Here is a 25625-nt window from a genome sequence, read left to right on the forward strand (position 1 = left end):
ATAGTCGCGTGTTGAGGCACTCGGGTCCAAGTTCGTAGAGTGCTTTGTGTGCGTGGGTGAGGAGGCGGAACGTTATCCTCGGATTGACGGGGAGCCAGTGGAGGTCTTTCAGGTGACCGGAAATGTGGTCTCTACGCGGGATGTCTAGTATGAGTCTGGCTGAGGCGTTTTGGATGCGTTGGAGTTTTTTCTGAAGTTTTGCGGTGTTACCGGCGTAAAGGGTGTTTCCGTAGTCCAGGCGGCTGGTGACCAGTGCGTGGGTGACCGTTTTTCTGGTTTCGGAGGGGATCCAGCGAAATGTTTTTTTGAGCATGCGGAGAATGTTGAAGCAAGAAGATGAAACGGCGTTGACTTGTCTGGTCATCGAGAGTGAGGAGTCCAGGATGACGCCCAGGTTCCGTGCGTGGTCTGTTGGGATGGGTGCTTTTCCTAGGGCCGTTGGACACCAGGAGTCGTCCCATGCGGAAGGGGAAGTACCTAAGATGAGGACTTCTGTTTTGTCTGAGTTCAGTTTAAGACGGCTGTGCTTCATCCACTCGGCTACTTCTTTCATTCCTTCGTGTAGGTTGGTTTTGGCGGTGTTCGGGTCTTTGGTGAGTGAGAGGATTAGTTGAGTGTCATCAGCGTAGGAGATGATGTTGAGGTTGTGTTGGCGTGCGATGCTCGCGAGGGGACTCATGTATACATTGAAGAGGGTGGGGCTGAGTGAAGATCCTTGTGGTACGCCGCAGATGACTTTGGTGGCTTTTGACTTAAACGGTGGGAGGCGGACTCTCTGAGTTCTTCCGGCAAGGAACGAGGTGATCCAGTCCAGTGCTTTTCCTTGTATTCCGACGTTGTTGAGGCGTTGTATAAGGGTGCTGTGACAGACTGTGTCGAAGGCTGCAGAGAGGTCAAGGAGGATGAGGGTGACTGTGTCTCCGTTGTCCAGTAGTGTTCGAATGTCATCTGTTGCTGCGATGAGAGCGGTTTCGGTGCTGTGTTTGGCTCTGAAGCCGGACTGTGAGGAGTCGAGGGATTTGTTTGTTTCGAGGAAGGCGGCAAGCTGGTTGTTGACGGCTTTCTCGATGACTTTGGCCGGGAATGGTAGGAGCGAGATGGGGCGGTAGTTTTTGAGTTCGGTGGGAGTTGAGTTAAAGAGAGTGCTGCCGACTTGGGCTCTTGACTATGCAATGCACTACCCAGCGCGCCTTCGAGTCACAATGAACTGAGTATGTATGATCTTTACGGAGCCTAAGACCCTGCATAAAATCCTCAAGGACTACATCAAGGAGCAACTACGAGCACCTACAATGGAACAGTCGCAGGGAACTGAGGGAGGCACTATGGAAGATAATGATTAGGACTGTACCGCAAGTATTGCATAGAGCGAAAATGAGTTTGCTGTGAGGAGTCTGGAGCGGGGGGGTGCTTAGCTATATGCTACTGCTGTTGGAGTTATGTTGGAGCTTGATCTGAGGTATGTGGGGGTCTGTGGGGTGCCCTGGATTCATTGTGGTGGTGCAAGCGGCTCCTTACTTAAACATTTCTGCTGGCCTTACTCTCACAAGTGGATGCATAGAATTTGTGATTCCTTAAGTATCGACCACTAGTGAACTGATGCTCTGGGGGTGAGTGGATTGTGGAGCCAGATAATGAGAACCCTTGCTCAGGAAGCTGGTGGATAGAGCTAGCTGGGGATCCCTCTCCTTTGCCATCCTGTGGGTGAGGGGCTGCATCGGCACTCCACTCTACAGCTATAAAGGTCATAGATATCGCTGTAACCTAAAGTGAGATGTACAAGAGCCTATAGATAGATGGGGCCTCTGACCCATAGATGATCCAAGAAATAAAATAATTTGCGGACTTTCGCCAGGTAATTTGCCATAATAATATTGAGATGGTGGAAATTCGCTGCTGGCTAATACCAGTGGTGAGTGGGTGGAGAGGCAACATCCGCCCCTGGGTGTAAACCACCTTATGGCATTAGGCCACTTTTGTTTGTGTTTGGGGGGGTATCACAGCTTGTATCCAGTTGGGGACGACGCAACTTGGGAGGGGGGATGTTTAAGTGGTATTTTTTGTTGGTCACTGTTGAAAATGTACCATGACATAACAACTAGACATCTGCCACATATTGCAGAGATGGATGTTGTGACACAGAAATTGCTAACAGCTACTTGTAATTTTCACCAATGACACAGCAGGAAGGCAAAATAATTAGATTTTTAACATGGAATGTCTGAGGCCTTTTTAATCATCGCAAGGTGAGAAATGTGATTGCGTATCTCCGGAGACATGCGATTGACAGTCTTACTCCAAGAAACTCATTTTCCTATGGCCAGCCCGGTCTTTCGTTAAACATGAACAGGTGGCTCCTCTTTAAGAAGAACCTTCTTGACAAATAGTAAAGAGCTACATTTTTAACATGTAAAGTTGTAATTTCACGCCCTAGGACTAAGTAAGTCCTACTTTTATTATGGTCATAATTTATATATTCACTTTGATTAAAATGGGAAGGAGTAAAAGATCTGAGGGTACTAACAGAAGTTAAAATTGACAATTTAACACAGAAATATAAAGAAAAGAAGTTGATGTCATTGCACAGAAAATATGCAAATATAAGTACTAAGGCCACTCCCTGCTTGAGATCTGACATTGAGAAATCAAACACCACTATAGGTATAATGTATGCGGGTGGGCGTTCAGTCGTAAGGAAGTCTCGTAAAAGTGATACAGTGAAATCTACAAGATTTCACTGAGTCACTTTTACGATGCCACTGCGTCAAAACCTTGCACCTGCTTGAAGCAGGTGTAAGGATTGACGCAGCATGATGGGAATAGGCATTCCTGACCATTGCTGGAGTTGTCGTGCTTACAACACAACTCTAACAATGCATTGCCTTTAAAACAAAAGATGCATCACACATCTGTCTATCCTTGCGCCATGCTGCACCGCATTGTAAATGTGGCGCATGGTTATTTTTCTGTCACGCAAATTAACTGGCGCATCTCTGCTAATATGCAGAGATGCGGCAGTTCTTGTAAGTCTGCCCCCCAGTCTTTACATGGAGTAATCAGGAGAAATGCTTTATATCACCTCGTTTTTGCTGTTTCTATATGTACTGTTTTATGCAGCACATATAGAAACAACAAAACGCCATGCCTGATTGTTTGTGGTGAAAGGTATCCCTTTCTGCACATAAGCAATCAGTCCCCCTGCGCAGTCACCTTTGCACTACGTTCCAAAGGGTGCCTGCGTTGGGGCTAGGCAGCTGTAATTTGCGCCAGGACAGTGGGGAAACACAGGGCTGCAGAGTATTGTTGTAAATACGTTGGTATTGCGTTTCCAAAATGGCGGAGCGTGGCATTAACCCATGAATGCTAACGCCGCTCTCCGCCACTTTACATGTAAATATACTTCTTAATGTTTTAGTGGAGGCAGGAGATGCAAGGTAGGGGGAGTGGAGAATTTTGAGGGGAACTTTAGGACAATGAGCTATAAAATGTGGCCAAGCTTTTCAAATTAACAGCCTCGTTTATGGGGTTTTGGCACAGGGCAGCGCCGCAAACAATCTTAATGCGCTGCCCTGAGTCAAAAGAAAAGGACCGGCAGAAGCAGTAATCTATGAGATACGTACATTTCTATCCTTTTCCCCTCGCTGCCGCACAATGGGCTGCTATGAACTAACGCAAGCATCCTTGCACCATAGTGCAAGGGTGCCTGCGTTGCAGGGATGATTCTTTTTGTGCAGGAAGAGACACCTTCCTGCACAAAAACAATTACGAGAGGCGTTTTTCCTCTATGTGTGCAGGAAAAGTGAGAAGAAATGAAGGTATTTCTCCTCTTTGCGCCTCACTTACACCTCCGCTTAACACAAAGTGCTGCAGGGATTGTTCCATGCTTCGGGTTTCACTTCTCATTGTAGGGGGTGTCCTCACGTGGGTAAACCTAAAATCAGGATTCAAGCTTGTCCCAGAGGCGGCGGATGGCGAAGGAAGATGCAGTGGAAAGGGGTTAGGTATATGGGTCATTAATGTGTATGGACCTAATTATGATGAGCCACACTTTTTCAAGACTCCTTTCAAAGACTTCTTTCAAGCACACAACAAAACTTAAGTGTCTGTAATTGCGTGTTTCACCCAACTCTTGACCGTTCTGGGGTTCCTGCGCATCGCACTTCAGCCTCCGCAAAAACTAGCACTGAGATAGCAGTACGATTAGACATGGTAGACGTTTGGAGGGCAAAATTCCTGCAGCAAGGAGGATACACACTACTGTGCACCACACGGTCTACATATGAGAATTGATTACTGGCATTTGTCGCACAAAGTATACTCTGATGTCAGGAACTTTAAAATCCACCCTCGCACCCTATCGGACCACTCTCCAGTGCTTTTGGTACTGCATAGCCCGCAGAGAAGACCTGCTCCATTTACATGGAGGTTCCCCTCATATTCAGTGCTTGACATGCTATTCAGGGCAGAGATGGCAGAGGACATTGAGGATTTTTTCACAAAGAACATAGGCTTAGTAGCACACTTTTCCATGGTCTGGGAAACATTTAAGGCCTACTTAAGAGGGGTAGCCATATCAAAACACTCTGGGGCGCTTCGCGCAATTAGGAACAGGCTAGACCAATTAGAGAAGCGATTGGCTTTGCTAGAAGCTGCACAGCGTCGAGATGGAGTTGTTGAGGGAAATGAGGAATTGCAAAAAACGCTTGCGGAATATTAGGAGAGAGCAGATAACAAAGTCCGGCACATGGGGAAATATGCGTGGCTAAAAGCTACGGTGAGGGAGAGCGACCGGGTGCTACTCTTGTGGCGCTACTTAGGAATAGAAGAGAGGCAGCATCTAACACTGCTATTCTCTCAGATGAGGGTGAGATGCTGGTCGATCAAGACGGCATAGCCAATCAAATCAAGCAGTACTATGAATCCCTGTATCGCTCCCGCCCCCAGGCAGAGAAAAGTGAGACTTGGGATTACTTGGAACATATAAAACTACCCTGGCTTACTAACGAGCACCAAGACTATCGGATGCGGCCTCTTGAAACCTGGAAAGTATGAGAGGCATTGCGACATATGGCATCTGGTGGTGCACCATGACAGGATGGTCTGCTGGTGACCTTTTATAAAGAATTTGTAGCTCTACTTACTCCACACTTGGTGATGCTTTTCGAGGAGCTTTACGAGACTGCGGAACTCCCTCCGCCAATGAGAGAGGCTAAGATTATTACCATTCTCAAGCCTGATAAGTCGCCGGAGGAGTGCTCCTCTTGTCTCCCATTGTCGCTGCTGAACGCGGCCAGAAACATTTTTGGCAAACTTTTAGCGAATTGTCTTGCTCCATTGGTTCTAAGCCTTGCTAATACAGAACAGGCAGGGTTCGTCCCTGGTCGCAATCTCACCTACAACCTATGTACCTTTTTTGGGGTTCTTCAGCACGGTAATCCTAATGTCCAGGCCACCGCGATATTCCTAGATGCTGAAAAAGCGTTTGACTCAGTAGAATTCTTATAAATGGTGCTGAAGAGGATGGGCGTAGGCAAAGTTTTTTTTTTTTTTTAACTTAGTTGCTGTTTTATACAACTCACCTGTTGCAAGAATACGTATAGTAGATATGGTTACAGCTCTGGTAAGGATTTCTAGAGGCACTAGATGGGGCTTCCCGCTGTCGTCCCTCCCTAATCCATTGTTGCTGGTGCTTCTTGCGTGTGCTCTGAGAGAATATCACGGAGTCCGGGGGATTAGTTCTCCCAACTACAACTTAATTGTGTCTTCATACGCTGATGACACGTTGCTGTATGTCAGGGACCCGGAGGTCAATTTGTCTCCGGTACTGAGGGAGGTAGTTCGTTTTGGCGAACTATAGGGCTTGAGAATTAACTGGACTAAATCCATGATCTTCCCTCTGACCCCTTCCACTGCACCGTTTGAACTAGACTTCCCATTGACCTGGACTACCGATCCGGTCCGATATCTGGGGATACAAATGAATAGCGACCCAGAGACTGTTTTTAAAGAAAATTATGGGAGGGCAGTCACCAAGTTGGAGGAGGACTTTGAGCGCTGAATCAGTCTTCCTATATCACTTTTGGGGCTGATATCGCTGATGAAAATGGTGGTATTACTGAGATTCTTCTTCTTGTTTTTAAATATTCCTATGGTCTTACCAGCTCACTTTTATAAAAACATCACCACTACTTTGACTAAATTGGCGTGGGAAGGAAAGCAGCCTAGGGTGCAGTGGAAGGTCCTTACTTTGCCTTGTTATCTGGGGGGACTGGGAGCTCAAAACTTGGACCTGTATTATAGAGCAGCGCAGTGTACGCATGCCTTCCATTGGACACATCAGACCTTAGATCCGCCGCATCTGCATATTGAAAAGGTTGCGTTGGGCCCCCAGGACCTCCCTTCTAGTCGGCTTGCACCCCCCCCCCCCCCCCCACAACCCCCTGACCGTCGTACAGGAATTCTAGATTCCATTAACGCCAAGCTGCATGCATGATAAGATCTGGTCAAGAGAAAAGACTGCAATTTGCTATACTCTCAACTTGTCCCGTGGCGCTTACGGCATTGCAGGCATTTAATATAACTAAGGCGGGAGACCTCTTCCTGGAGGGGGAAGCTCGCATGTAGGGGGAGGTGGTCCTGGAAGACATGGTGAACACCCCACTGGTTCAATTCCAATATTATAGAGTAAGACATGCGTTGCGTGAGATACTTGGGAATTATATGGCGGAGCCCCCGGAGGTGACCCCTCACAGCTATTCTGAAAGCAGAAACCCCCATTAAACTAGTGTCCAGCTTTTATAAGATTGTTCATACATATCGCACAATTTACAACACAAAATCGAGGCTGGAGTGGCAAAGGGGCTTGGGATCAGTATGGATGACGATGTTTGGAGATTTAGTTGTGAGGCGACTAGGCGGGTGTCCTTAAATGGCCGACACCGACTAATTCACTTTAAATATTTACAAAGCGTTGACTATACTCCGGACCGGTTATTTCGCTATGGGCTGAAGGAGACTACTGAGTGTGATAGATGCAAGAAGAGCCCGGCGGATTTCATACACATAGCTTGACAATGCCCGACAATTGCAAAATGCTGGGAAAAGGAATCCCCCCCCCCCCCCCCCCGCCCCCAACTCTCTCTGCAGCCGCCCTAAGAACTTCTGGGTATTATATCAAACCTATTGCTGGGTAGCCCCTCCTTGATATATCAAACCTATTGCTGGGTAGCCCCTCCTTGATACAGATACTATACCCAATGTTGGGGACATCCTGAGGTAAATGTTAATGTTATTTCATTAATGTAGCACTGATGTCTGTAACGAGCCTGCATAATCTGCCTTATGTTGTAAATGTAGTCTTGGTGATATTGTTATGAGATCGCTTTGTTCTTAGCAAGACCTCTCTGAGACTCCAATTAGCTAGAAAACGTTTTGCATTACTTTTTTATACAGTATGCCCAACGAATTCATGCTTCAAGTTCTTACTTCATGCAATGGACTTAATTGCTATGCACCATCCTTTGAAAGCAAAAAAGTGTTTTCATTGTAATGCATGGCCTAATAAATAAAAAATAAAAAAGTGTTTCTGCGAACTCTGGGGTTTTTGCCCACCAAGGCCAGTCTTATCATATGGGATTTGAGAGTATTTAAAGGGCTTTCGGTAGTACAATGGGAATACTAGCATACAGAGCAATCTGGGCAATACAACCATTTTCATGAGATTTCTGTCAGTCAGTGATAAGGGCAGGTGTATCCATTAGACTACCTGATCTTCCAATTGAGAGACCACCTGTCCATAATTCTGCTTCACAACTGTCTCCGGGACTCTATGCACCCAGATTCTCAAATATTTAATGAGATCCTTACACCATTCAAGCTGGAAGTCGAGTGCATGGGGCTGCGTGCGCTGTCAGAGGAAATCTGGTTGATTTGTCCCAATTAATGCTCAACCCCACATACCTCTCACATCTAATATATTTGCGATAAGAGGTGCTAAACTTGTGGTTGGGTCCAGAATGTAGAGTACCCTATCGTCCGCGTACAGGGAGATGGCATGGGACTGCAGATGAAATTTTAAGGCTGCCTCTGCGTCCCTCTGTCTAATTATACACGACAAGGGTTCCAGCATGATTGCAAATAATATTGGGGACAGCAGACATCCCTGCCTCGTATCTTGTTGCAATTGGTGTGCATTCACACAGAGGTCAAATGTCAGATTCTGAGGGAGCTTGATGTTTACTTTTCTTTCTCTGACTTCAAAGTGAGAGGATTTAATGATAATCTGGGGTTGTGAAAGGAAAGACTTCTTTCAAGCACACATCAAAACAAGTATTTGTAAATGAACTGTGCAAATATTTGTTAATATGTCAGAATTGGGAAAGCCCAAATGAAGTTAATTTTTTTGTTTTGTAATTCTGAAGTGTGGTGGAAATAAATATTTGAATATGATCAAAATCAATCAATACACTAGGTGATGCCATTTCCACACATTGTGCGCTGTATAGTGTTATCACTAAAACTGTATGTCTGTCTCTCTCTCTCTCTGTCTCTCTGTCTCTCTGTCTCTCTGTCTCTCTGTCTCTCTGTCTCTCTGTCTCTCTGTCTCTCTGTCTCTCTGTCTCTCTGTCTCTCTGTCTCTCTGTCTCTCTGTCTCTCTGTCTCTCTGTCTCTCTGTCTCTCTGTCTCTCTGTCTCTCTGTCTCTCTGTCTCTCCTCTCTCCTCTCTCCTCTCTCCTCTCTCCTCTCTCCTCTCTCCTCTCTCCTCTCTCCTCTCTCCTCTCTCCTCTCTCCTCTCTCCTCTCTCCTCTCTCCTCTCTCCTCTCTCCTCTCTCCTCTCTCCTCTCTCTCCTCTCTCTCCTCTCTCTCGTCTCTCTCGTCTCTCTCGTCTCTCTCGTCTCTCTCGTCTCTCTCGTCTCTCTCGTCTCTCTCGTCTCTCTCGTCTCTCTCGTCTCTCTCGTCTCTCTCGTCTCTCTCGCCTCTCTCGCCTCTCTCGCCTCTCTCGCCTCTCTCGCCTCTCTCGCCTCTCTCGCCTCTCTCGCCTCTCTCGCCTCTCTCGCCTCTCTCGCCTCTCTCGCCTCTCTCGCCTCTCTCGCCTCTCTCGCCTCTCTCGCCTCTCTCGCCTCTCTCGCCTCTCTCGCCTCTCTCGCCTCTCTCGCCTCTCTCGCCTCTCTCGCCTCTCTCGCCTCTCTCGCCTCTCTCGCCTCTCTCGCCTCTCTCGCCTCTCTCGCCTCTCTCGCCTCTCTCGCCTCTCTCGCCTCTCTCGCCTCTCTCGCCTCTCTCGCCTCTCTCGCCTCTCTCGCCTCTCTCGCCTCTCTCGCCTCTCTCGCCTCTCTCGCCTCTCTCGCCTCTCTCGCCTCTCTCGCCTCTCTCGCCTCTCTCGCCTCTCTCGCCTCTCTCGCCTCTCTCGCCTCTCTCGCCTCTCTCGCCTCTCTCGCCTCTCTCGTCTCTCTCGTCTCTCTCGCCTCTCTCGCCTCTCTCGCCTCTCTCGCCTCTCTCGTCTCTCTCTTCGGGTGAAGTGAGACCCAGAGCGTTGTTGCTCTAATGCTCAGTCTAAGGTGCCTACTTCTGAGACGACTCCATGCCGCCCTCCCTATCCGGGAAGGTACTTTTGTTCCCCTTTTCATTCCGAGTGTTCCCTATGGCCCTGAAAATGGTGATTGGGAGGGGTCCCCTCACCCTTTAACAGACCAGTTTGAAGACCTGTACTTGAGAGAGGACCTGGGTGACGCCAGTGGTCTGGACACTTCCTCGGACCTTGGCTACCACCTACAGTGGCTACGGAGGAGGGAGCTCCTTACGATGTGCTGGTGCGAATGGTAGCTGAGGCATTGGAGCTCTCTTCAGTGGCGGTCATGACTAATCTCCCGACCTAGGTGCTTCAACTGGTGGCAACCTCATCCAAACCCCTTTTTGACGGTCAACGAAGCCCTCACTGACGTCCTTCTGGGCGCCTGGTCCAAGCGCAGCACAGGTGCTCCTGTGGAACAGACGATTGCCTGCCGCTACCGGGCATTCCAGGTTTCCTCACCCAACACCCTTCCCCCAAGAGCTCAGTGCTCAAAACCTCTTCTTCTAACGGCGCATTCCCTTCTGCTCTGCCTGACAGGGAATCCAAGAGGCTGGATCATCTTGGGAAGCAAATATTCTCTTCCTCCAGCTTGACACTGCGGGCCGTGAATACCGCGTGCTTCTTGGACCGATACTCCCATACCATCTGGGATTCGGTTGTGCAGGTGCTACATCAGGGCCCGGAGGAGGCCTGGGCTGTTCTCTCCCAAGCAGTGGCAAATGGGAGAGACTCCGCAGAATTCACGATTCGCTGTGGACTGGATACAACCGACTCACTAGGCAGAATGATTGCTCCGTCGGTCGCCCTTCTGCAGTACGCCTGGTTGACGACATTTGGCTTTTTGGGGGTTGTCAGTCTACTTTGCTGGACATACCCTTTGATGGATGTTGCCTTTTTGGCGACAAAGCAGACTCTGCGCTGGAGCACTTTAAGGATTCTCGAGCTACAGCCAGATCCTTGGGCCCTGCAGCATCGTCCCATACACCCCAGCCTGCTTTTTGTGGCTATGGAAGGGGCACCCCACCACGTCCGGCCCAGTCCAGCCACTAGTTCACGTAAGCTGCCCAGCATCTGCTTGGCCACGAACGTGGGAGTCAGCGGCATGGGTCTGGGAGTCAGCGGGCGGGCCAGTCCACCCTTTCCCCTCATGCAGCAGCTTCCAAGCCTTCCTAGTCCGACCTTTCATGGTCGCCAACAACCAGTGGGCAACAGGATTCATCATCACCTCCCCCACTGGCAAACTATCACGTTCGACAGGTGGGGTTTGCCAATACTCCATAGGGGCTACTCCCTTCCCTTCATAACTGCCCCTCCCTCCATACCACCGTCTTTCGTTAGCATGTCGGAGCATCATTTGGCGCTTCTCCGCCAGGAGGTTTCAGCTGTCTTGGCCAAGGGAGCTATTGAGAGGGTTCCTACGCCAGAAGTAGGTTGTGGTTCTTATTCCCGCTACTTTCTGCCCAAGAAGGAAAAAGGTCTGTGTCCTATTCTAGACCACATGGCCCTCAACAGCTTCCTCCGGAAGGAGAAGTTCAAAATGCTAATCTTGGCGCAGGTCTTGTCTACCCTAGACTCTGGAGACTGGATGGTGGCACTGGACTTGCAGGATGCCTATTTTCACATCCCTGTCCTGCCAGCCCACAGGTTCTACCTGCGGTTCATGGCAGACCAAGAGCATTTTCAGTTCACAATGCTCCCCTTTGGCCTTACCCGGGCCCCTCGGGTGTTCACTAAAGTGATGGCGGTGGTCACTGCTCATCTGCGCAGATCATGGGTTCTAGTCTTCCTCTATCTCAACGACTGGCTGTTGAAGGTAGGCTCGCCCCAGGCTGTCGTCTGCAACCTCCAGACTAAGGCAGACCCCCTGCATTTGCTGGGGTTTGCTATCAATGTGCCGAAGTCACACCTGACTCCCTCTCAGACTCTCCCTTTCATCGGAGCTGTTCTGGACACAGTGCAGTTTCGGGCATATCCTCCCGAGCAGCTGATATTCAGGCTATGATACTGATGTTTCAGCCTCTACCACAGATTTTGGAGAGAATGACCCTGAGGCTGCTGGCCCTCATGGCCTCCTGCATCCTACTGGTGGATTATACCTAGGGCTCCCGGTTTTCCGTTTTTACGGATTTTTACATATAAATACAGACTGGAAAGTATTTTTCCTTTGTCTGTATTTATATGTAGAAACGGAAAAATACGAGTAAACGAGGAAATTTTGCCACGCTGCTGCCTTGGTTCAGAGTTGCCGTGCCCTGCTCTGATGCCTGGAGTTCCTTCCAGTGACGTACTTGGACGGACTGTGGACCTATTGGCTCAGGGTCTTCAAGTGACCCTGAGCCAATCCTGGTTGTTTCAAAGCGTCAGTGTGGGCGTGCTAATACCTCCAGCCCCGCCCTGGTAACATTTGCCCTATATTTTGGGGGCTCACCTGCCTGTTGTTCCTATTTGCCTCCACAACTTTAGAAGACGCCTTCCAGGAATCCAGGACTTACGCCGCCCAAGTCAGCCTGCGCCAGCCCACCGCCGGAATCAGCCTCCCTCCCCCACCCCACGTACGCAGCACCGGCCGTTGCACCCCCGGTGTTCACACTGTTAATTTTCATTTTCCTTGTATTTTTAATCGTCTCTACTGTTCTGGGTAACAGAGTTCGGGCGTCGGCTAAACATCCTGGGCATATCACTTCTATGTGTGTCTTTTTGTAACGTAACTTGTGCTGATAAACTTGCCCCCATTGCCCAGAAGTGAAGAAGTAGGTGCACCGGCCAGGGTCTGCTTGTGGGTGTGCGGCCAGGGTCTGCTTGTGTGTGTGCGTGCAGGGTCTGCTTGTGTGTGTGCGTGCAGGGTCTGCTTGTGTGCGTGCGTGTGTGCTTGTGTCTCTGCCAGGGTCTGCTTGTGTGCGTGCAGGGTCTGTTTGTGTGCGTGCGTGTGTGCGTGCTTGTGTCTCTGCCAGTGTCTGCTTGTGTGCGTGCAGGGTCTGCTTGTGTGCGTGCGTGGTTGCAAAAAGGATGTGAGCAGGGGGAAGGGAGGAGAAGGGAAGAAGATGCAGACGGGTTTTCAAACAAAATGCATGGAACTTCCAAAATCACGTAAGTAGAGAGTATTCAGAAACATTCCCAGCCGTGTTTCTATTTTGGGATATGAAAGATGCACTTCCATAATTCTTAGGGATCTGGGTTCCGTGGATTCTCAACAGTGCGAACAATTCCACCCACCTCCGTGTCTCTGCCAGGGTCTGCTTGTGTGCGTGCGTGCAGGGTCTGCTTGTGTGCGTGCGTGTGTGCTTGTGTCTCTGCCAGGGTCTGCATGTGTGTGTGCGTGTGTCTCTGCCAGGGTCTGCTTGTGTGCCTGCGTGTGTGCTAGGAGCGGCACAGGCTTTCCACCAAATCGCACATTCCCTACGGGTGACATCGGAGTCATAAATGGACCCTGGCAGATGGCATAAGGTCCAGTGCCCCCTGACCTCTGCCTCAAAAGGTGTTGTTTTGTTCCTGGAAAGGGGTGTTTTACGTTTCCTGGTCTGGGGAACTGAGTTCGGGCGTCGGCTAAACATCCTGTGATCCTGGGCATATCGCTTAACTGCCCCATCACTATATATGTGTGTCTTTTTGTAACGTAACTGGTGCTCATAAAATTGCCCCCATTGCCCAGAAGTGAAAAAGTAGGTGCACCGGCCAGGGTCTGCTTGTGTGCCTGCGTGTGTGCTAGGAGGGGCACAGGCTTTCCAGATTGTTGCGTTTAGGCCCCCTACCTCAATAATACTTCAATAAGTGGCTGTCACTCCAAACACAAGAACCCACTGGGACACTGGGAAGGCACTTCTACATTCATAGTTTTCAGATGAATGTATTGTGTTGATCAATAACAACCGGGTGCTGGTGTGCATTGTCAAATTAAATAAATGCGGAAAAATACTAGCTGTAGCAGCGTATTTTGCTTGCGGCAAAAATAAATGTGGATAAATACAGAAAAAATGCTCAAAAAATAAATATGGATAAATACAGACGGAAATGGCAAAAAAATAAATACCATAAAACCTGGAGCCCTAAATATACCAGATGGTATATGCGGGCTCTGCAGTGGAACCTGAAGTTCCTGTGGCCGCATCATCAGGGAAATCTTTCCGACTAGGTCCAGATCCCAGAGGGAACTGCGTAACAACTGCTAGTAGCTAACAAACCACGCTTGGGTCAGAGGCAGATCCCTATCCTATACGGAGGATGTTTATATAGATATGTAGATAGAGAGAGATAGAGAGAGGGAGAGAAAATAAACCAAAAAAAAACCACACACTACCCCTTGACAGGGGTAGTAAGCACTACATAAATGTAATTACAATATACATTTTTACTTTCCACCCAGAGCAGCACCGAGTTAGCACACCTAATCAATTGGCTTTCTTCACTGTGAGTTATGCCATTTTGCTTGTAAAAATTAGCATATTCATATAAAATGTGTCCACCTCTGTGTCAGTGCTGGTGTGCTAATTTTTGCTTTTATTTTGTTTTCGTATTTCTTTTTCTGTCACTATTTTTATTTTATTTTACTTAACTTACCCACCATATTTAGATGGTGGCATTTTTTTTCTTTCAGACTTTAAATGCCTAATGCATATGTCTGCAAATGTATGTTTTTTATAAATACATCCTTGCTCAATGCTAGACCTATAGGATTGCAAATGCTTGCTTCATCCAGACTATTCCAGTATGTAACCAATTAATAGGCACGTAGATTTGTAACATTCATGTTTTGAACATGTTTGAAATAAAATTGTAATCGCTATTCAGACAGCTTTTATTTTAAATATTGCAGAAAAGAATAATACAAATTAGGGCTGATTTCCATAAATTAATGTTAATAATCTGATGAACACCATATTGAACTGAAGAGACAGTCCTCTGTTAGTTAGACTCTCGTATTTACTCCACATTCCTTCTCCTTTTGTCTCTAGATTCCTTCACATCTTTCAACTTTTCCTGTCCCCTTTTGCTCCTTTTCCCCCAACAGCTGACCAGAAAAGTTCTAGTTTATTATAAATTACCTTTCAATTTACTTGTTCCTCTCCAAAGCTGACTTCAAGAACACGTTTTGCAAATGAATGGTGCAGGAACTCTGAAACCTTGCTCGGAGCGCCATGCAGATTGACGATCTGCAAAAAGAACTGTTAATTGTATAGTACCGAAGGCTGTGCCCTTTCTGACTTTGGGTACTTGAGAGAAGATTTGGAATACAAAGATGAAGTGGTCATTGGCATTAGTCCGTAACTTTGTCTGCAGGACAGTTGTTCAATGAAAAATCTTACATTGTGGGAGACCCCTAGCTCTTCTGTGATAAATTCCCAAAGTCTGCCTTAATTTTGAGTGTTTTGTAAACTCTGTCCATTGCATAAACCGCCATCATTTATTGACCCTAATGGGCTGCACATGTACATGTCCAAAAGTTGTAACTTGGTTGCATACTGAAAGATCTAGTGAAGTTCACTCCTCTCCACAGTGAGTGAGTAACCAGGTGATTCCAATCTAAAACTAATCTCTCCCTTTCGTTTCTAGGAAGTTGAGATTGTGGTTGCCCCCTGCGGAAGCTCCCAGTCAGCAGAAGTCACTTTAGGTGACTGCGTCAAACAGTTCCTACCTGTGGTAATCTATTCCATTAGTGAGGAGAGACTTTCACCAGAAGACATACATGAACTCCAAGAGATCAAAGACAAATTTTCCTTGCCGATTTTCTTCGTTCGGGTACCAGGGCCTGGAATGAGCCTCTCGCCCCCTTGCGATGCAGAGAATGAGCGCTCTACCCTGTACCATCAGCTAGCAGATATAAATTACCTGCAACCCACCTGCTGTTCGGCTCAGAGCATGCTTGTGGAACAGTTTGATCGGCTCGGACAAATCAGCCTCTTTGCCCGACAGGTGCTGAAGGTCCACTTGGTGGACATAGCCACAGGGCTGAACACAATCCATAACCGGAGCTTGGAGTACTTCATCAACCAAGCCTTTGACATGCAACGGGACCTACAAATCACTCCCAAGCGTCTGGAGTACACACGCCAGAAGGAAAACGAACTCTTCGAGGCACTCAAAAGCATTGCCAGCCGTGAGCAGGAAGGGATGAAGGACATGATTGTGGAGACTCTGAACAACATGAAGGACGAACTGCTGGAGGATGCAGCGAACATGGAGTTTAAAGGTAATGCGTGGCTGCCCATTTTGTTTAGATGCTTTCCTTTCACACTGCAAAAGGTTTTTGTGCAATTTATGTAAATGTATTACAAATATAGTGGTTATTTAGAGATTAAATGGCAGTGCATATGATAGTATTGTAAAATAACCAATTTATTAACATACTTCTTAACAAATAAAGCCACATGTGCCAGCTAAGACATCAAGAATATGGTAATTGAAATGAAAACCATGCATATGAATTTTAAATGTGCTCAGATTAGAAATTGAAATAGGGTTTTGTTTTTAAACTATTAAATGTGTTTAATGGCACAATAGTGAAGGAAATAACATAGCTTCAAATGTGGAATATTCTGGGAACCTGAATTGAAATAAATCATATTAAAAAAGTATGTTGTAGTGATTTGACTGATATAAGATAAAACAAATTCCTCCTCTCACGTGCTCTCCTGCCTTACCAACTCTTTGTAAATTTCTTGTATCGCAAAAAGGAACAGAAACTTAAATAATTAAAGTTGCCTCCTCGTAGACTACCAGTCCCAGTGGCCTCTATTTTTGCAGGTGTTCGTGTTTTTTCACACATCTGCTGGATACAACTGGCCCCATGCTGTGGACATATCTATTTTGTCCACGGCTATCCTTTGACTTAATGGTATTCATCTCCAGTGTTTGACTGACTGCTATTAGGAATTCCAGTTTAGCTGGCTGTTCTCACAGGGTGTTGGGTGTGGTGTTTCTGATGGAGACTTTTAACTGCAGATTCCTCACCTGTAAAATATCCTCTGGTGCCAGACTGGATCTGGAAGTCTTTTCAGTATGGCCCCTGCATACCACTAGGTTGCGTGGTGTGGCTTGCCCGTTAACCCTGCTCTGCCCCCTGAAGTGACCGCTGCAGCACCACCCTAGCATGCAGATGTCTGTTCTCTTTTTTCCCCAGTGTTTGTATGTGGACCGAGAGCTAGCTCCTTTTTTACTGTTTTTTTATTTCTCTTTCAGTTGACAAGATTATTTCTCTCAGATTTCTTTCTGGTGTGCAAGGAAATATGTCCCCTCTAAAAACGACCGGGTTTAAGCCTTGCATGGAATTTCTCAAATAAATGACTCACCGATTACCACAAGTTGTTTCTCTGATTTCTTGGTTTGGCCCAAGACTCCAAGTCTTTCAGGGAGTGTGCCCTGATGAGCCCAAAGATGATCTGGGAATACGAAGCCAAGCTGCAAGTTGCCGAGCTCCGCAAGAAGTCTCATAAGGCCTGCTTGAAGCTGATGATATGGATCCGTTCCGCTCTCTGGTTGGGTCCCCTGGTAGGTTGTCATCGTGGTCCAAGTCTTCAGCTACTTCCACATCTGGGAAGTCGCGAGAATGTCTGGGTGCTTCTGGTCTTGCTCCTAATCCCTTACCAGGAGCTGATTCCTTTGCTAATTACACCGCACTCCACATTTCCAGGTCCCCTAGTGATTCACAACAGATTAAGGCATTTAGGCAGACCATGATCTGCCTCTTTAGTACCCTAATGGCTACCTTTGGTACGCTTTCACATGCATGGAAACATTCAGTTTGATTAACGCCAGCTGATCTGCCTAGGGTAAGGCCTGTGCTACCTGAACCCACTTCGGGTTCAACATCAGAGGCGACTAGAATGTCTGGTACCACATTGCATGATGATTCCTGCTGCTTCTCGCCACCGATTACGGAGGAGAATGGTGATCCCATTGTTCTCGCCGACTCTAAACTGAATCAGTCTTGACCTTAACCAAAGCAGTCTTTTGGCGAAATTCCACCGAACCTGGCTCCAATACACTTTGACTCTGGTAAGACACTGACTTTGCCAAGAAGCCACCCTCCAGTACTCCACCATCTTTTCAGATCGGACTCTGACCAGAGCCGATGAACGTTTAGTGATTGTGATGTGACCAATATGATGACCATTTTAACTGGACCTACGAAAGGCCCGTGGGCTCAACACGACCCTTGTCTTGTGGCTAGGTTCTCCCACTGGCCCTTCTACGGAAGAGTCTGCCTCATTCGCCATGCTCCTCAAATGTGCGGCTGAAGTTCTAGATATACAGTTACCTTCTTTTGAGGTTAAAAGGACCTCACATCAACGCTCACGCACAACGAGGACCTCGCACTGAAAAAAATAAAAGAAAGGCTAGAACTATGGTCGCCAAAATACATAAGCTGGTGGGGAAGAATAGAAACCATCAAAATGATGATAACGCCAGCGATAAATTACACGCTAACAATGCTACCACTCCCAATGACAGAAGCTTTCCACAAGAAACTAGACCAACTCATCAACGTCTTCCTATGGAAAAACAAAAAACCTAGGATAAGCCTGCATAAACTAAGACGGACAAAGGACCTTGGAGGCCTCAATCTGGCGAACTTCAAAACATACCAAACGGCCTGCCTGGCGAGACAGGGTACTGCCTGGATAGACGATACACAAACATACAAACCAGTCTGGCTGGGAGGGCTCAAGCCAGTAGCCCTTCTAACAGCAAACAGACACCCCGAAAGGACCAACCCTATACTGAAACACACGAGGGAAGCGCTGATGAAGATAGACAGACGCATGACGCAGAAGTTGAAAGGTACAGCATGGGAATCTATCTGGTTCAATACAAAAGTAACCTATCACGGCGCGACAATGCACAATGACCTATGGATCGAGAAAGGAATTAGCCTCCCCAAACAGATGGAAACCAAGCGAGGACCGCTGACGTTCCAAAACCTACAGCAGCTACACGACCTTCCGAACCAAGAGCTCTACAACTTCCTCAAGATCAAGACCGCTATAACGAAAGCGAACTTACATAAAGAGGAACCAAGCATCATCAAATACATGCAAATCCTCAACTCAGCAGGCCACCAAACTGCAAAGATCTACAAGCTCCTGAGCCCCTCCACACTGGCGCAGAACAAGAAAACAACCAACACATGGGAAACGCTCCTGGGCAGGCAACTAAATGAAAAAGAACGGGCAAAAATGTGGAGCTCAGCGACAACAAACAAAGTCACCCCACAACTAGCGCAAACTAAGTTTTGGCTCCTCCACAGGGCCTACTGGACACCGTCCAAGCTCCACAAGGTCGGCATCGCAGAGTCGGGCAAATGCTGGAACTGCCAGAAAGAAGAAGGCACCCTCGAACACCTCATCTTCAACTGTGCGAAAGTCAAGAGGTTCTGGACACAGATCAACGCCTTCATAAACGACATGCTCAAAGCTGACCTAACAATCAGCTTCGTAAGCCTGGCGACAGAACACCTGACCGCGAACCTAAGAAGTAGAGAAGAGAGAGAACTACTAGACTTACTCCTCACAGCAGCCCTTAAAATAATCCTGACTAACTGGAAGAACACAGCCAAAGCAAACTTTAAAACATGGATTAATTGGGTCACCTTCCTGAGAGGGGCAGACAACATCCCCCCCCCCCCTCTCTCTCTCCCTCTTTCTCCTTTTTCTCCCTCCTCTTACTTGGGGGAAAACTAACGAAAAGAGCGCGCATCCACAAATGGACTGTAGATAGAAAAAAACACCAATGTATACTCCACCTATATATATATTTTTGTATGGTTCTTTATTCTTGCTGATGCCAATAAAAGCTTTTGAAATGAAAAAAAATAAAAAAACCAACATCCTCACTGTTAAGTGTTATAGCCTGGAGAGATTTGGAATGACAATTGATGTTCAACAATGCTCTGACTGACACCCTCATGGACACTTTGGGTAAATCCTGCTCATGCCTGCCTCTAAATAGATAGAAAGCACTTCACCAAAGACCTACTTCAGGCATCCCTACCTTTCTGATGCAAAACCCTTCTCCTGAGAGTCTGGTAGTACAAGCCTCCACTAGCATGGTTAAACAAAGTGGTTTCCGGCTACTCCTCCTGCCCCCCTTGCAGGACAGATACTCAAAACAAATTGCATTTGGGAAGAGGATGTTTTCTTCTGTTAGCCCCCGCCCTCCCCAACTCAGATTACTTAACACCAACCGTTGGATGAGGCTGGTACTTTCATGCATTATCGTACATGGTCATGGAGATCTTGCCAGCAGTAACAAAGGTTTCATGCCAACTTGTCACAGACCAATAAAGAGGACCAAGATGCAACCAAGTATGTTAGAAGGCCAGGCCTGGACACGACTGACTATTGGAGAACGTTCGTCACTAATGTGGTGCTCCCGTGACATGCATGAATAAGATCCATTGGCTTCTCGGATGATGTCCAGAAATCATGTAAGGATATTACTTTTGACTGCTCTTGCATTTTTGGCAAGAAGGCAGACTCCACGCTTGAGTGCTTCAAAGAGAGTAGAGCTACTGTGCGCTCCCTTGGGTTTTCCACAACTGCAAGGCAGTATCACCAACATTGTCCCAACTTTTGAAGGATTGCCAGGGGTTTGACATACAGGGAATCAAAGGCCCACCACCCGAACAGGCCTTTTGGGGAGGGGGGGGCGGGTGTAAAAGAGCCAGCCTGCAACGCCCAGGTCCATAGGGACAACCAAGCTCCTAGTCCCCAGACCCTCTGGCAGCAGCTTCCAAGCCATTTTTGTTTGCCTTTAGCAGCACATGACCACCCAGTAGGAGGAAGGAACCTTTCATTTTCTCCACAGGTGGCAAGCTGTAACATCTGACACGTGGGTCTTACATATAGTCGAATGAAGCTATGCTTTGCCACTCCTTTCAGCCCTCTGCATCTTCAGCTTTCATCAGAACAGCTTTGGAAAGACTATTTTTCTATTTTAATGCAGGATAGTTGTGCTCTTTTGGACAAAGGAGAGTACCTCGGCCTGGAAGATTGGAACTGGGGGCTACTCCCATTATTTCCTTGTGATGAAAATGAACCGAGGCCTCTGTCCTATTTCAGGCCTCCTGAACCCCCCACCCCAAATGCTTATGCTTTTTCTATCTGGCCTAGATCCAGGAGTCTATGTGAAGGAGTTGGACCTGCAAGACTCCCATTTCCATATCCTTCTTCTGCAAGCCCACAGGTAATATCTGCGGTTCAAGGAGAGCCTGAGCATTTTCAGTTTGCTGTGCTACCTTTTGGCCTCACCAGTGTCTTGATGTTCATGAAGGTGATAGTAGTTGAAAATTATCTCTGAAGGTAGGGATGGGGGTCCCAGTCTTCCATCTACCTCAATAGCTGTTCGTTGAAGGGGTGCTCATACTAGTCCGCTATACATTACCCATATTCTGGATTCTTTGCACTTTCTGGCTTTTTCTTCAAGATTGCCTCTAGAACACTGGCTGTGATCCTGATGTTTCACACTTGGTCCTTTATCTTATTGAGGATGGCTTTCAGGCTTCTTGACCTGTTCGCTTTCTGAATGTCAACCATGCTGGATTGCACATAGGTGCTCTGTAGTGGCATCTGAAATCTCAGTGGTCCCAGCACCAAAGGAACCTGTCCTATTCTATCCAGGTTTCGAGGAGACTGCAAAAACTCTGTAGTGGTGGCTGCTCAACTGCAGTTGGTTAAGTGGCAGACCCCTCTCCCTACCCATCCAGAGCAGACCATGTTGACAGATGTGCCACTACTGGGTTTGGAGGCCACCTGATAAAGGTGGACAGAAGAGAACTGTGGTCTTTTGGCGAGACTCACCTCCACATCAACTTTCTAGTGTTTCGGGCCATTGCCTAAGCGTTTGAAACCTTTCCTGTCTTCCATTAAGGGAAGGCTGGTTTAGGTCCTCACATACAGCTCCTTCACCACTATGTAGTGTTGCAACAAGCCGGATGATGTGGGGTCCTGGGCTATTTACTTGATCATACTCCAGGGTGGACAATCTCAGTCAGTGACGCCGAGCTGATCACGAATAGTGAAAGCACCTGGAGATAACGCAGGGTGTCTTCCAGCAATTGGTAGGACCCTGTCTCGAGCTCCTCACCTCTGCCAACAACATGCAGTGTCAATGATTTGGCACATTGAAGTTACCAGAAGACTCACTTTCCAAGATGCATTTATCCTAGAGTGCAACACAGGACTCCTGTATGTCTTTCTGTCTCTGCCTCTCCTGCCCATACTTATAAAGATCATCTGGAACAACAAGTCCCAGCTTGTACTAGTGACTCTGGATTGGAGCAGGAGAGTGTGGTACCTGTAGCTTCTTGACAAGAGTATCTAGTCCTCTGATCAGGCTGCAGATTCAGGAGGATCTCCTGTCACTGTAGTAGGAAGGGGTCCTGCACCCATGCCTGTGCAATCTACAAGTTTATGCATGGAAATTGAACAGCAGCAGTTGACTGCATTCAGTAGTGTATTTCATCCTGGCGGCCAGGCCTTCTTTTACAGAATCAGTTTATACCAAGGGTTCTCCAACCTTTCCTGCAATGATAGTGATTTCTGGCCATTGAAAATCATCACAAGCTATTGTCTAAAATATATGGGTGTACTTAAAGTCCAAGTAATTTAAATCCCACTTCCAGAGTACCGAAGTCCTGCTCCAGTGATCATACAGCATTAATGCTACATAAGCCACATGACTAGCCCCAAAGAATCAGATTTGTCCTTTTCTTCTTGTTTACGAATCACGTTTGAGAGGTTAATTTAGACTTGTGTTCTCATTGGTATAAAGTACCGAAGATGACCCTGTTCTCATTTTGAAAGTAAGGGCATGAACAACCATTGGTAATTATATTTTGTGGTGCCCAGGCAGGCTTCATAGTTCACTCCAAGTAAACCTATCTTGGCAGTGACACTACAGCAGTCAAACAATCGTGATAAATTAATTTGTGTATCAAAAAATTGCTTTAGATACCAAAGCACTCATTAAAACAAGGAGAAAAGAAATGAAGAAAGGCATGAACCATGGAAGCGAATGGAGCAGAAACAAAGTAGAAGAAAAACGGAGAAAACTGGGCGATGCAAAAAGAGGAAATACGCAAAGTAAAGTATTAAGGAAGAAAGGGGAGAGGGTTGGAGAGAGAGGCTGGCAGGGAGAGAGAAGTGGATCGCGAGCATAAGAGCATGGAAGGAGAAGGCGAGATGAGTGACTAAAACTAAAGAGATTAAAAAGTGATGGCAAGTGAAATAGAATCCACATTTACAGAATGAGGGACAAAAAGGCACGAGAAAAGGCAGTGAAAGAAAATGGGGGGTGAAAAAAGAAGGAAGCTAAATAATGAAGGAAGAAATAAAGGGGCAAAAGAAAGAAACCGGAAGATGTGAAAGAGGAACACAGAAAAAAGTAAGACCAGGAAAGCAAGACAAAAAATGTGAAGGAAAATTAATATTAGAGTAGATGGTAGAGTTAGAAAAGCAATGGAAAAATAAGAAGAGAAAGAAAACCAGAAAAAGTGGAAGATTGAAACCATGGAAAAGGTTCAAATAAAAAAAGGCAGAACTGAACGAGGGAAAGAATAATGCTATGAAGAAAGGCGAGATAAAGGAGAGAAGTAGAGCATGAAAGCAGAAAAGGAAATTAAGACCTCAAGAAATGAGAAAAGAAAGACTGAGGAGTAAACAAAGCAGCAGAATGAAAGGAATACAAAGTAAAGAAAGGATGACGTTGGGAATAAAAAAGGACAAAGAAGCAAATTTGAAGAAGAGCGAGAAGAACAACACAGAGCAAGGAGAGCAAAAGAAGCAAAGGAAGGCACTTAATGAACAAAGCTGGAAAATGAACAGAGTTACTGGTAGTTCGCGATCGACCTGTTTGAGACCTCTGTTTTATACCGACAGTGGGACAAGGTTGTTACCTGATGTGGTGCCTGTAACAAGTAATTGTTTAGAGTCAAACGATTAGATGTGTTACTGTTTGTTCTGTCTTTGGCCAAGCAAGAACTTGCAAAAGGTACTGTTAAAGGTTACCAGTTAGCCCTTTCAGAGATTACTGGACCAGACGTCTTAGTTCAAATTACCTATTGTTTTCTTAAACGTTTGGTCCAAATGGTTCCTCTGAAGCCTTTCCTGATGCCTCAGTAAGACCTTAATTTGATCCTTACTTTTCTTATGTATACCCTGTTTAAGCTGTTTCACAGTTGTTCCTTATGTCTCATCCTGCAAACAGACTTTCTCATCATGATCAACTCAGCTTATCACATAAGTGAGCTGCCCTACACCACCATAATTCGGGACAAACTGGTGTTTAGGACTGAAGCCACCTTTCTACCTAAAGTTATGACTTTCATGTTTGACAGTCCATTGCACTCCTAATGTTTTTTGCCCCACCTTACCCCTTGAAAGATGAGGAGAGTCTTCATTCAGGGATGTGGAATTTAATAAAGTATACATGGGACAGGTTGCTTCATAAATCTACTCGTCCTGTAACAAAATCCACTTGTCCCTTTTGTGCCATGTAATGCAGCGACAAATTATGGCAGTAATCTCATTATATAAGAGCTTTGAAATAGCCTCTCTGATTATGAAAGGGCTCCTTCGAAAGTAGGTTTCAATACTAGACATTCCCCTATGTTGCCACATTTCCGCAGATCTACATTTCTGGGGCTGAAAATAATGGTAAGCAATAGTCCAGGGATGGAATGCCCTTTTGAGTCCGTGCAAACCTACTAACTTGCATGTTTTAAGGGTTTCCACCAACTCTTCACTAATCTTTTCCCATACTGAGAAAGGTTGGAATTTTTACTTCTGACAATGGTAGACATAAAACTTTTTTTTACCAGCCCTGAAAAAGTGATGGAGGGAAAGTGAATTTGCAAACACTCCGATTTTCACGAGCAAATCTACACTTTCATATTTGCTCATGCTAAAATGCAGTTCACAAATATTTTCTAGGAGTACTATTTCTTGGCCTACTTCTGTAAAGTCTTGTGAGTTCACAAAAGCCGTATATCTGCACTTAATTCAAGGACATGGGTGCACATTTGAGACTTTATTTTATAATTGGGCCCCTAATTGGGTCTGGCGTTAAACATGACCTTTTGTGTATATTAAAGTTCTTTCCCTTTCTGTCTATCGGCTAGCTTCACTGTGAGTGACCGGTTCCGTTCTTTCACAAGGAGCATATAGACAGTCGTTTTGTTCAGTGCCAGGAACTACTGCGTCAATGTGCGCTTTTTTAGTCCAAAACCAATTTTCGCTTTTGCCAATGTTTGTTCTAATGATGAGGACCCGGAAGCTCCCACACCAATAAGGTTTTTACAAAAGCCATGCTAAAATAAGTCACGCATTGACAAAACCAAAAGGCTAACCAACAATTTCAGACCTGCTGGCTTTATCAATGCTTGTTTATTTTTAGGTTTCCCATAATCTTATTAAAATGGGTCACTGATTTTCCATTATAAATATTTTTGGGAAGTACTAGCATTCATCAACACATTTCACTAAATGACGCTACAAAGAAATGGTACCTAAAACTTTACAGTAGTTTAGCAAAATGTTTTTGCATTTTTTTGTGAACTTTATTTTGAAAGAAAAGATTCATCAATCTTGCATTTAAGCCTCTGCAAATATTTGCATGTAATCGGAGAGTATTCAGGGAGCATTATGCAGAGCCTCATATTGCTAAACAGTAAAACTTGTGTACACATTTTTATACTGGAACCACTGTCAGTGGTGCAGTCTGAGCTCACCCAATATTAAAGGTTTTGCATTAATGAACCATAAATACAAGTTTGAACAGCATTAACACTGACACAAATATGACCTTAACTGCAGACAATGCCTTTTCCTTATCCATAATGTGGTACTGTAAACTGGGGTTTGCGCCTACTTGTCTGAAGGACCAAATGCACATAAAAACTTGTTGCCCTTGACCCCAAACAATAGGTCCCGGGCGACCGGCTATAGGAAATCCACATCCCTGCTTCATTGTTTTGTCCACAAAAGAGCACTGAGATTTTACATTGATTACACCTAAAACCACCAGGAGGACAATCTACTGCTTTTTGTGGAGTTCTCTGGGGGATA

At 46.2% G+C, this 25625-nt stretch overlaps 1 protein-coding gene and 1 non-coding gene across 2 annotated transcripts in view; one reads left to right on the plus strand and one right to left on the minus strand.

Moving 5' to 3' along the window:
• The window catches only part of DSTYK (dual serine/threonine and tyrosine protein kinase), a 434762-nt gene that overhangs the window by 223433 nt on the left and 185704 nt on the right, over positions 1 to 25625 (plus strand). Inside the window, exon 3 of the mRNA XM_078644627.1 lies at positions 15115 to 15751. Coding sequence (XP_078500753.1) covers positions 15115 to 15751 — 637 coding nt within the window. The remainder of the gene's footprint in view (positions 1 to 15114; positions 15752 to 25625) is intronic.
• LOC144756917 (U7 small nuclear RNA) lies at positions 2350 to 2405 on the minus strand. Its single transcript, XR_013595398.1, has one exon. It is a non-coding gene; the product is annotated as a U7 small nuclear RNA (small nuclear RNA).

This window comes from Lissotriton helveticus, chromosome 5_1 (genome assembly GCF_964261635.1).
Source record: "Lissotriton helveticus chromosome 5_1, aLisHel1.1, whole genome shotgun sequence".
In the NCBI taxonomy this organism is placed as follows: Eukaryota; Metazoa; Chordata; class Amphibia; order Caudata; family Salamandridae; genus Lissotriton; species Lissotriton helveticus.